At 40.6% G+C, this 13,291-nt stretch overlaps 1 protein-coding gene across 1 annotated transcript; it reads right to left on the bottom strand.

The window, feature by feature from the left end:
* Positions 1–1,457: 1,457 nt before the first annotated feature.
* On the bottom strand, positions 1,458–10,466 carry NUDT15 (nudix hydrolase 15). The gene is made up of 3 exons (XM_036831474.1): positions 9,959–10,466; positions 5,285–5,481; positions 1,458–1,842 (listed from the first exon to the last, which is right to left on the bottom strand). The coding sequence occupies exons 1-3, from the start codon at positions 10,114–10,116 to the stop codon at positions 1,682–1,684; spliced, it is 516 nt and encodes a 171-aa protein (XP_036687369.1). The 5' UTR covers positions 10,117–10,466; the 3' UTR covers positions 1,458–1,681.
* Positions 10,467–13,291: the final 2,825 nt, after the last annotated feature.

The following is a 13,291-nucleotide window of genomic DNA, read 5'->3' on the forward strand; positions in this document are numbered from 1 at the left end:
TGTGATAAATTCTGCAACAGGCATACCGTGTTAGCACCTGAATTAGGTTCTCTATTAGAACTGAAACACTAAGACAAATTCTGCACTCTCCTCCACGCACACTGGTAATGACAAACAGCACAGTCAAACCACAGAGTAATACAGAAAGCAGAATTACCACAACATCACCATTTATCACATTTTCTGAGTCTGAAATACAATTCATGACACAATCCCTGAAAAATTTTCACGAGTACGGGCTGAAAGGGTATTGGGTATATTAAGAGACTCCAAATAAATTACTGGCAATCATGTGGGACTTTTCAGCTAAAATGGAGTTGTTCTGAAATGTAGATATTTTTCATTCTTTAACAGGACCTTATTTTGCCTTTTATGTATGGGTTGGCCAAAAAGTTCCTTTGGTTTTTTGGGTAAAAATAAAAGACACATTTTTCATTTTCACCAAGAACTTCATTCAACAACATATTCACCCTTTTGTTCCACTACCTTCTGCCATTTTTCAGGCAACTTCATAATTCCATCTTCCCAAAACTTTTTATCTTTTTGAGCAAAGAACTGTTCCAGGTGCCTTTTACAGTCTTCCAGGGAATTGAAATTTCTTCCATTAAGAGAATTTTGTAAAGACCGAAATAAATGGAAATCCGAAGGTGCAATGTCTGGTGAATACGGTGGAGGAATCAGAACTTCCCAGCCAAGCTGTGACAGTTTTTGCCTGGTCATCAAAGAAACATGCGGTCTTGTGGTATCCTGATGGAAGATTATATGTTTTCTGTTGACTAATTCTGGACGCTTTTCGTCGAGTGCTGCTTTCAGTTGATCTAACTGGGAGCAGTACTTGTTGGAATTAATCATTTGGTTTTCCGGAAGGAGCTCATAATAGAGGACTCCCTTCCAATCCCACCATATACACAACATCACTTTCTTTGGATGAAGACTGGCCTTTGGTGTGCTTGGTGGTGGTTCATTTCGCTTGCTCCACGATCTCTTCCGTTCTACATTATTGTACAGTATCCATTTTTCATTGCCCATCACAATTTGTTTTAAAAATGGAACGTTTTCATTACGTTTCAGTAGAGAATCGCATGCGGAAATACGGTCAAGAAGGTTTTTTTCGCTTAACTTATGTGGAACCCAAACGTCAAAGCGATTCATATAACCAAGCTGGTGCAAATGATTTTCCACGCTTGATTTGGATATTTTGAGTATATCAGCTATCTCCCGAGTGGTATAACGTCGATTGCTCTCAATTAATGTCTCGATTTGATCGCTATCAACTTCAACTGGTCTACCTGACCGTGGAGCATCGTCCAGCGAGAAATCTCCAGCACGAAACTTCGCAAACCACTTTTGACACGTTCGCTCAGTCACAGCACCTTCTCCATACACTGCGCAAATCTTTTTTTGCGTTTCAGTTGCATTTTTACCTTTCTTGAAATGATCAAGCATAATATGCCGAAAATGTTGCTTTTTTTCTTCCATCTTCAGTATTAAAATGGCAACACAAAAATTCACCAATTTTGATAAGTTTTTTAAATACACGTTGATATGACAGCTGTCACAATACAATCCAACAAAATTGTTTCTAATGAAGTTAAACACAACTAAGCACTACTACAGCCATCTTACGGGAAAACTGGACGAACTTTTTTTTTTTGGCTAACCCATTAAAAAAAAAAAAAAATCAGGGAGTCTCCTTGTTCACCTCTAGGTGATTTCCTTTGTATCCTACCAGATGATCCAAATCTTCTTTAAATGGATCGTAGCCTTGTTCCTTTAAACAACGTAGTGCCCAGAAAAGCTGGTCCAGGGGAGGAAATTCTTCCCAAGGAACCCACTCCCAACCTAGAAAAGAAAGGTATCAAAGCAATTTCTTTAGATGAAAGGAAACAAAGGATATTTATTTTGGCAAGTTAACCTATACTAAGAAAAATTAATTAAATTTAAAAATGATTTGCTACTAATAAAATGAAGTGCAATAGTGATGCTATGCATTAGCTTGGCTATACAAACATAATTTGCATTTAGAATGAAGATCTTAAGAAGAGAATGATGATCATTTAAAACATGCTGTTATTTGAATATGAAGCCAAGTTTACAAAGGCCATATTGTAGTAAAACCCAGATTTAATACCATTCAATTTTCATTTAAATATCTGGTTAAACAAGACTCACAGAATTTTATATATTGCACTGATACTACAGGTTAAACTACATTAAAATAAGCCAGTTTCCTCACCTACAAAATAAGGTAGATTACAAAATTTCTAAGCATCCTCCATTTCTTAAAAAAGTAATGGAAGCTGTACAGAGAATAAAAAGTATTCTCTGTGCTGTGGTATATTTTAGTTAGAAAGACAAGAATGGAAGGAGTTGTCTTCTTAAAAATCCACTCAAATGTGAAAGATTTAACAGTGTCTATTCATTGTAAAGTACATGAAATCCTAGAAAAATATTCTAGGGGATGGTGTTTTCTCTGATGATTTAAATGTAAATAACATGAAAGCACAGATGCCCGTGACAGGTGAATGTTTAAATATTATGATATTAATAATACTGAAATATAATGATTATTAGAACTCCATGTTCTAAATTAGTTTATGATTACATGCATATATCTATGTGTAAGTACTGTTTCTTCCCTTCAGTATTTCTCTGCCTATAAAATACAGGTATGTAATTTCACTCCGGCAAGGCAGGGGACAAAGAATCCATGAAATTGGAACAAGCTGCGGAAGGGCTGATCAGCACCTGTGACCACACAGTAAGAGAGAGAGAGAGAGAGAGAGAGAGAGAGAGAGGGAGAGGGAGAGGGAGAGGGGGAGGGGGAGGGGGAGGGGGAGGGGGGGGGGGAGGGAGAGACTCACAATGTGTTGCAAGATGCTCAATTAACTGAGTCTCAAGAGAGCTGAAGTAAAGTTTATCCTAGGGGCCCCCTAGAAAATGAAGCATCTAGATTATCCTTCTAAGTATAAACAGATGGCTGGAGGAAACTGAAGCAGGCAGTCCAGATCTAGGACCTGATGAACATGGGGCAGAGACTGCATGCTTATATTATAAATAAAACGAAGACCCCCGAGTGCCTGCACCTTGGCCAGGTTATCAGCTCCCCCAGTGAACCTGGTACAATCCTGCCTCCCACTTCTTAAGGCATGAATAATTTTTGTTGTACCCTAGACCAGCTGAAGGCCTTTGGATACTTTCTGTGTGTTTCTTTGTGTGACATCATGATATAAGAAATAGGTATTTGGTCTTCATCCCTGTTTCCTGGCAGGGTTCCTAAAATCTTTGTAATTTCCTGAGTGATAGGGATCAGAGGAGCATCTTTTGTTTTCCGTAATAAGCTCCTTTCAACCAAGGCTGAGTTTATGCTAATGAGATGGCTGGTGGCTGGGGACCCCTAGAGAGTTTCAGGATGGGGGCTGGTGACCAGAAAGACCCAGGCATGATCACAGGGTTGCAACTTTCAGCCCACCTCTCACCCCACGCTCCACCTTAGGGGTGGAGAGAGGGGCTGGAGACTGAGTTAACAGCCAATGGACATTGATTTAACCAATCACAGTAATAATAATCCCATTACTTAGGAACCTCCATAAAAACTCTACACAACTGGGTTCAGAGAGCTTCCGAGTTGAACACATCGAGGTGCTGGGAGGGTGGCACGTCCAGAGAGGGCATGAAAGTCCCGTGCCCCCTCCCCAGACCTGGCCCTGCCTCTTTGATTTGGCTGTTCCTGAGCTGTATCCTTTAAAACAAACTGGTAATGTAAGGAGAGTGTTTTCCTTAATTCTGTGGGACATTCTAGCAAATTATCGAAGAGGGGGTTGTGGGAGCCTCGATTTATAGCCAGGCAGTCAAAAGTACAGGAGGCCTGGACATGAGATTGGCATTGGAAATGGGGGCAATCTCATGGGACTGAGCTCTTTAACTTTTCGGATCCAAGTAGACAGTGTAAGAATTGAACTGAATTATAGGACACCCAACTGATGTCTGGAGAGTTGGAGAATTATTTAGTGTGAGGAAAAAGTCCACACATTTGGTATCAGAAGTGTTGTGAGTAAAAACAGTTCAGACTTTGCTAGCTCATTTTAAAGGATTCCAAGTAGTTACCTATTTTATAAAAAATCTTATATGACTCAACAGGCCTTCGGGTAGAACATGCCCTTCTGTTCATTCAATCAAGTCAGTCTGTAAAACACTTCAGACATGATTTATTCATTCTAGTAATGTCACTTCCTTCAGGCTCCGCACACATGCCCCCTTCTCAGAAACCCTCCCTGACCACCCCACCTGACACAACATCCACATGTCACCATCTTTACACAGCTTTACTTTTATTCTTACTCCTATCGTTACTATCATAGAATATCTGCTAATTTGTTGCCTTTCCCCCCAGATAAAATGTAAAGTCCAGGAGAGCAGGGACTTTGTTTTAAACACCACTTTTTCTTTAGTGCTTAGAACAATGTCTGGCACACAGTACTCAGCACGTATTTGTGAATGAAAAGATTTTCTCTATTAGAGGAGAAATTAAACGTTTAAAGGAGTGATCCTACACGAGACCACTTGGATAAGGTTTCCTATGGCAAATAATATATTGAATAAGTTTGACATTTTACTCTTTAGTTCCTTTTATCATGCAGTTTTATGAAATTTGAAGAGAGATGATACATGCAAAGCTCTAAGAACAATGCTTAGTACACAGTAAATAACAGAATATCAGTTATTGTCATTAAAGCTTTCAGAGCACTCAATTCAACACAGAAGGTAACAGCTAAGTGTTTTGTCAGGTTAAGCGTTCTCTATAAAAGAAAGTTTTACCTCTCTTGCACAGGTGAGAAAACTGAGGAAGGCACGTTAAATGTTTTGCTTAAAAATCACAGTGTGAAACAAAATTAAACACTAACAATAAAACTAACTTTTACTGAGTACTTACTGTGTTCACTAGGCCAGGCCCGTTGTATGTATTAACTCATTTTATCCTTACAACAACGCATCTGAAGTAGGTACTATTGTCACAAGTGAGAAAAGAGGCCCAGAGACCTAAATAACTTGCCCAAGGTTACAAACCTCTAAGTGGAAGAACCAGGATGCGAACCAAGTAGTCTGGCTCTAGGCCCAGTTCTCTTTCCTGTTCTGTCCTTATGTATCCAGGATTTAAGTATACTTACAGTCTAACTGAAGTATAATTATATTCTAATCTAATTCTCTTCCTATGGCAACATAATGTAATCTTCCTTCAGACCATATGCTCTCACAGAAAATGCATTATTTATAATTCTCTTACTTTCATTTTTCTCAGGCTCTACATTCTTTGGTTCTGAATCATGAGTCACGTCCACCTCTCCTTTCATTAAAATAGTGACATAATGGTAATTCTCTTCCTCAACGAAAGAATTCACAACCGAGGCAAAGCGAACATTTTTCAGGTTTAGAGCTGCTTCTTCCCAGGTTTCCCTTTGAGCACATTCTTCCCAGCTTTCACTGAAAAACAGAAACACACCACTGTATTCAATTCTATTTATGCATTTTTTTTTTTGCCATGAAATTCCTGGCTAGAAATTCCTAGCGTAAAGCAAAAAGAGCTGTAATTGGTTCACGCTTTACAACAATAAATCAACAACCCTCCTCTGACACTCTGTTTATCCTGTATCAAGTATCTGAAGACCAAAAGGACTTCATATTGAACAAAAAAAATGAACATTTAGCCAATTCAGCACTAGTTCATGTGCCTGGAAGCAGCATGCAACCAGGAGGTGGTTTAATATATCAGTTAAGAGCACAGCTTTGGAGTCAACTAGACCTGGGTTTGAGTTCAAAGTCCATTATTTTCCACCTTAGACAAGTAAGAAGATAATGCTACTTTCTCATGGGGTTGTTTTAAGTGTATCAAGAAGTGGACACTGTCTTTTCTGAAGGCTCAGAAGGCTCAAAATTGAGGGCAATAGGCAACAGGCATTCATGAAATATTAAAATACACTGATGTGATTAGTTCACCTTCAACGTATGATCCATAATAACTAGATATTGACAAAAATGCTGATATTCCAAAAGTTAAAAAACCTGTATATAAATTAAAACATTTCATTGCAGTTTTTATACAGGAGACAAGGTTAAAAATATATAATATACCCCTTTAGAAATTGTTCCAAATGAAATTTTATACAATCAGATAAAATATGAGTATTGAATGAAAACAAATATTATTAAAATAAATCATTAGTGTGATTCAGTTTTTCTAAAAGTCATTTCATATGCACTTTAGATTAAATTTCCAAATATTTATGAAGCACTTTAGTGTGATATTCAGCAAAAAAGAATACTGTTTCATAGGTCTACCTCAGTGCATCAGAGCAGAGGTGTAGGAGGGAAAGAGCTCTTGGGTTCAGTCTGAAATGTGTCCCGTGGTGTTTAGGGATGCACGTGAATACACAAGGTGATGCTCATTCCCACTTTAGGAATTTGGAAGGCAGGAGAGTGGCTAAAGCAGCCCACGATGGCTGAGCAGAGAAAATGGGCAGCAGTGAAAGCATCCTTCCCGACGTGTGTTTCCTTTGGGCCAAGCAGATGCTACAAGAGACTGCTGGGGGCCCCATCAGAAAGAAAATGTAGCGTGGTGTGCTAACAGCAGGAGCTGGTGGTCAGCGTCACAAAAAGTCAGTCACCTATGTCAGGGAACTGTGCAGTGTAGAAATCCTTGTAGGACTTCCAACCAACCAATAAACACACCCTAAGAAAGAGAGCACGCAGACTTCCCTGGTGGCACAGTGGTTAAGAATCCGCCTGCCAATGCAGGGGACATGGGTTGGATCCCTGGTCCGGGAAGATCCCACATGCCTCAGAGCAACTAAGCCCGTGCGCCACAACTACTGAACCTGTGCTCTAGAGCCCGCGAGCCACAACTACTGAGCCCGTGTGCCACAACTACTGAAGCCCGCGCACCACAACGAAGAGTAGCCCCCGCTCGCCGCAACTAGAGAAAACCCTCGCGCAACAACAAAGACCCAACGCGGCCAAAAATAAATAAATAAACTTAAAAAAAAAAAGAAAGCACGCCTTGGAATACTGCACCCAGAGGGCACATAACATAGATCACAGCGGCACCACTCAGGCAAAAGATTTGCCCCCTCCCCTCCTTCCTCAACACATCAGAAAAAGAAACCAGAAACAGTGAGAAGAGGAGAAGGTAGAGAAAGCAAAACAATGGCCCACACCTCCTTTCCCAACTACAAAGGAAAGCTAAATGCCTGGAAGAGGATCATAATAACCAAAATATGATTTACTTTTATAATCAAGTGAAAGTGAGACAGGCTGGGACTGGGACCCTTTATTGCAGTGCTTGCACCTGGACTAACATCTCCTCTCCTTGAACAACAGAATATAAAGAAACTATAAGGGACGACGAAAAATAACTGCACCCATGTACAGTTGGGGCAAATTATGAACAAAGATACAAAAAGGCCAAACCCAACTGCCACTTTTGAGGTGCCAGGAGCAAAACCAGGGTACCACACACGACACAGGCACCTGGCACCACCAAGGGGGTGGAGAGATCACCTAAGCCACCCCTCCAGCCCACACCACCTATCCACTCCCACCCTCACCCCGTTTAAGGGACCAGCTCGCCCACCTCAGAGAGCGAGCAAGGGCACCTGGTTACTTGTTCTCTCTCATGCTGTAGCATGAGTCCCAAGTCTTGCCTGAATTCCTTTGTCTGATGTCTTATCAATTTCTATTGATTAAAGAGTTCAAGAACCCAGGCTGGTAATAAGAGGAAAACAACTGAATTTGCAGAAAACGTCATGGAGAAGCAGAGAAGGGAAAGACAAATCATGTTTGAAGACAATGAAAAGAGAAAATAAAGCCACTTCCTTCCTGTTTGTTTCCCATCGATTTAGCCCACTCAGTTTACCAGTTATACAAAGATAAGTGAAAGCACACATGTGAAGAGCTTAGCATAACACCTAGCACTTAGTAAAAAGGTCATTAAAGTTCAATTTTGGCCATTATCATTCAATATGAGTCAAGACTCCAGTACTGTCTTGTGTTACTGTTAGGACAGATATCTCGAACCACTACTCTAGTAATTACACATTCTAAATAGTGCTTAATTTGTGATCTAACTTTGGCTAATGCTCCCCCACCCCCCAAACTGACAAAGTACAATATGGTGTGCTTGTCTGGGCAACTTGATTCTTAATCTAGGCATTTTATTATTTATTAAGTGACAGCTTATCTTAATTATCTAAAAACGAGAAACTTATTGATGCTTTAAAAAATTCTGAAGACCATTTAAACAATTCCCTGTGCTAGAAGATAAGAATTCCATATTCTATAAAGATCTAAGTCTGATTAAAAGGCACTAGGATCAAGTCTCTACTTCTAACAACCACTTTATAAGAAATAGGTGAATTAGTAGAATATAGTCATAATGTGAGAAATTCAAATGACCCATATTCAACATGGCATAGGAAAAAGGGGAGGGCAGGTACTGCTAGATTAAGAGACTTAAACAAAAATGTATCAATCACATGCAACATGTGCCCTTCCTTTAATCTAAATTGGTACAAAAGAGTAAAAAGACATTTTCAAGACAACTGCAGAAAATGGTAAAGACTGGGTAACAGATGCTATAAAATATTTTAAGGTTTGAAAATGGTATTGTGGTTACTTTTTTTAAAAAGCCTATTACAGATACATACTGAATTATTTAGGGGTGGTATAATAAGATGCCTGCTTTCCTTTAAAATAGTTTAGAAAACAAGGGGTGTGTGTGTCTGTTTGCGGGGAGGGAGGAGCAGTAAAGATGAAACAAGAACAAACTGAGTAACGGGTACATGAGGATTCACTGACTATTCTATTTCTATGTATGTTTGAAACTTTCTATACAAAAGGAAAAACAAGCTCTGTGTCTTGAACGCTTTATTCTCACTTTGAGATAGATCGTTTACCAGAGCACTTGCACCTGGACAAAGGTAGCGACTAAAAATAACTGCACGCATGCGCAGTTGGGGCAATTATAAACAAGCTATAAAAAGGCCACAAACCAACTGCCATTTCGGAGCTGCTGAGAGCAAAGCAGGGTACCACGCACGATTCCCACACACAGCACCACCAAGGGGTTAGGCGGGCCACCTAAGCTGCGCCTCCTGCACAACCCGCAGATCCATCCCTATTCTCACCCCATTTAAGGAACCAGCCCACCACCACGTCCCCTCCAGGGGAGCCGAGCAAGGGCACCTGTGTCTTGTTCTCGCTCCCTCTTGCCATAGTACGAGCCCCAATAAAGCTTCGCCTAAATTCCTCATCTGGCATCTTATCAATTTCTATTGATTAAAGAGTCCAAGAGCCTCGGTGAATCCACCTTCTAGCACAATCTCGGCCTTTTTTCACCCTTGTGTAGAACTAACTTTCTTTGTCGGTCTGACACATCATCAAATCACAATATGCCAAAGCAGAGAGGGACCTTAAGGAGTACATCATCTAACTTCCCCATTTTAAAGAGAGAGAAACTGAGGCCCACAGTTTCAGTCGCCCATTCGCTTGGTTAGAGCGCAACTAAACTTACTGGAGCAGGAAACACGGAATATATCCATGTGCGTTTAAATCACCAGCAAACCGTGCAAAAGCCTTAACCGGCAGAACCACATTGATCTCGGCCTATAAACACCAACTTCCGGTCTCTCAACTGCGAGCAGTAAGAAAAACACAACTCACCAGCCAACTCCCAGACGCGTCAGGTCTCGCGAGGAGCTGATGGCGCAGGCGCAGCTCACACGGGAACGAGAAAATATCTCCTTCAGCCATACCCAGCGCAGTGCCCCCTCCCGGCCCGAGAGGAGAAAAGAGGAACGCGCGAGAAACGACGCAGCGTCGACGCGCACGCACGGACGCACGCAGGGAGCGAGGTCGTCCTTCCCGGGCACGTCCCGCTTTCCCCGTCCGCCAGGCGGCTGCTTACCCGAACTCCAAGTGGCCCCCGGGAAGTTGGAAATTGCCGGCTCCAAATGACCCTTTCCTCCTCCCCAGGAGGACGCAGCGAGGATGCCTGCAGCTGGTCACCACTACTCCTACCCCGACTCCTGGGCGTCGCCCCCGCGTCTCCGCACTGGCCGTCATAGCGCGAGAGGACCTGGCGGGCCGCGGCCGGAAGTGACGTTCGCTTTGCCCGCCCCCGGGGCCGCCGCCAATCTCCCTGAGCAGGTGAGGGACTGCAAATCACTGTGGTATCTCCCGGGCCTTCGCCGCTTTTCCTTTGTGCGTGGTGTCTCTCCATCACCTACGGGTCCAAACTTGTGAAGGTTGTTTCCTCCCGAGAGACTGTGTGGCCAGAGTTTGGCTTTAACTAATGCTGTTTACTGTTGCGCTTTCAACATTCATTATTTCTCTACTCTCAGATTCCTCCATGCACTTAACCAGCCACCTACTTTTATAAACCTCTGTGTCTTTGCACTTCTTTTTTTTTTAATAAATGAGCTTCACCGTAGTAAATTCATTCCACTATAGCTCAAATCAGTGTGGTACCGGAGCAAGGACAAATAGTATAGAAACATCCTGGTATGAATAATGGGAGTATTAACAAATCATGGGAAGAAAAGCACTAATCAGTTATGCTGGGACGAATTAGTTACCTATTTAGGAGGAAAAATAGACGCTGTTCCAGTTGTTTGCATGCCATGCACCAACAAAAAAATCCCGACTGAATCAGAGTTGTAATGAAAACAAACTAAGAACAAATGACTGGTTTCTGGTTGGAGACTTTTTAAAAAAATTAATGTAAATTAAGTTTTACTTCTAAAATAATGTGCATATAATTTTTAAAAGTCAAATGGTACAAAAACTGTAAGAAGAACAACCTTACTTTCTAGTCATGCTTCCATTCACTTTTAACTTTTTGTTTGGGGGTGTTTTTGGTCCCTGCATGCCCAATCTTAGTTCCTGGACCAGGGATCAAACCTGGGCCCCTGCATTGGGAGTGCAGAGTCTTAACCACTGGACCGCCAGGGAAGTCCCTACTTTTAACTCTTTGAACTGTTATTTCTGATATTTGCTTATATTTTTTTAAGTAATATGCTTATTCTGCATGTTATGGTAAATGAAGACTGATTAAACATTTTTATAGCATTTCTCCTTCCACCCAGAAACTCAACAGCCTTCAGTGTGGTGTGCACCACAAAAATACTCCATGATATTTTCCCAAATAAAAATTGGCAGCATATGAAAAGGATAAATCATCACGACTGAATGGGGTTATTCCCAGAAATACAAGTCTGGCTTGAAATTTGAAAACTCAATCTATGTAATTCACCGTACTAAAAGAGGGAGAAAGGAAACACATATTATCATTTTAATAGATGCAGAAAAGAATTTGATAAAATTCAGTACTCATTCAAGATTAAAAAAAAAAAGCAAACTAGAAATAAAAGGGAATTTTAACAACCTTAGGTAAGGTATCTACAAAGATCTACAGCTAACATCATATTTAATGATTGTTAGGGCTGAATCATGTCCCCCCAAAATTCACATTTTGAAATCCTAACCCTCAATACCTCAGAATATAACTGTATTTGTAGACAGGATCCTTAAAGAGGTAATTAAGTTAAAATGAGGTCATTAGTATTAATCCTAATCCAATATGACTGGTGTCCTTAAAGAAGGGGAGATTAAGACACAGACACAGATACAGACAGAAGACCATGTGAAAACAGGAAGAAGACAGCCATCTGCAAGACAATGAGTGAGGCCTCAGAAAAAGCCAACCCCACTGACACCTTGATCTTAGAATTCTAGACTCTAGAGTTTGAGAAAATCCATTTCTGTTGTTTAGGCCACCTAGTCTGTGGTACTCTGTTATGGCGGCCCCAGCAAACTAATACAACAGTGAATGACTAAGATTTGAGAGAAGCAAGGATAGCCACTCTCAGCACTTTTAGTCATCATATTGCTGGAGGTTCTAGTTAAAACTAGAAAATCAAGAAAAATCACTAAAGGATAGTTAAACTGGAAAAGAAGTAGCTGACCTTATTCACAGACAATCCTAAGGAATCCACAAAAAAAGCTACCAGAATAAGTGAGTTTAGCAAGTTCATAGGATTCAAGGTCAATATATAAAATCAATTATATTTCTATACACTAGCAATGAATAATCAGAAAATTCTAAAATTACCATGAAAAATGGAAAATATAAAATACTAGGGGCTTCATGGTGGCCCAGTGGTTAAGACTCTGCGCTTCCAATGCAGGGGGTGCGGGTTCGATCCCTGGTCAGGGAACTAAATCCCACATGCTGTATGGTGTGGCCAAGAAGTAAATAAAATAAATGGACATGTTACTAAACAGCATGTACTAGACAACAATGTGGTGTGCTCCAAGGACAAAGAACAAGATAAACTCAAAGGGCCAATATTGCCAGAACAAAGAGTTACAGGACTCCTATCACTGTCAGAATGTGACCATTGCAATGTTCCAGAGCCCTCCCAGGCAGCATGCCCTGTCCCTTTCCCATCCCATATAAGGAAAGATATTTGCCCCGTTCTTCTTCCGCTCCCCACACTGAAAGTATACATACTCTGCCCAGTCAGCAGATGACTTACAGGTTCCCTGGCTATGAAAACAGAGCAGAAACCCATGCTCATGGTCGACTTACCCTGGCTACCAGGAAGTTGGCCCGCTGTTCTTGCAGCAACTCTTCTCTTGAATAAACTATATCTTCCTTACATTCTGCCTTGTGTCTGGAAATTCTTTTCCAACCTGTGCTCGGACCACAACGAAAAATAAATGTTTAAAAAAATTTTTTAAATAAAATACTACAAGGTAAATTTAGCAAAAGAGGTTCAAGACCTGTACACTGAAAACTATTAAGCCTTACTGAGGGAAATTAAAGAAGATTTAAAGAAATGGGGAGAAATACTGTGATCATGAATCAGAAGACTCCATATTGTTAAGCTATCAATTTTCTTCAAATTGATTTGCATAAACTCAATGAAATCCTAACCAAAATGCCAGAAGGCTTTTTTTTTCCAGTAGAAACTGACAGGCTGATTCTAAAATTTGTATGGAAATACAAAGGGCTAGAAAAATCAAAACAATTAAAAATTTTTGGACCTGATTTCAGACTTAGGATAAAGCCACACTAATCAGGAGAGCATAGTACGGGTAAAAGCATAGACATATAAATCAATGGAAAAGAAGAGAGAAACCAGAAGTAGACCTATGGATTTTTGGTTAATTGATTTTTGAAAAATTTTCAAAGGAAATTCAAGAGAAAAGATAGTCTTTTTTTTAACAAATGGCG

This window comes from Balaenoptera musculus, chromosome 18 (assembly GCF_009873245.2).
Source record: "Balaenoptera musculus isolate JJ_BM4_2016_0621 chromosome 18, mBalMus1.pri.v3, whole genome shotgun sequence".
In the NCBI taxonomy this organism is placed as follows: domain Eukaryota; kingdom Metazoa; phylum Chordata; class Mammalia; order Artiodactyla; family Balaenopteridae; genus Balaenoptera; species Balaenoptera musculus.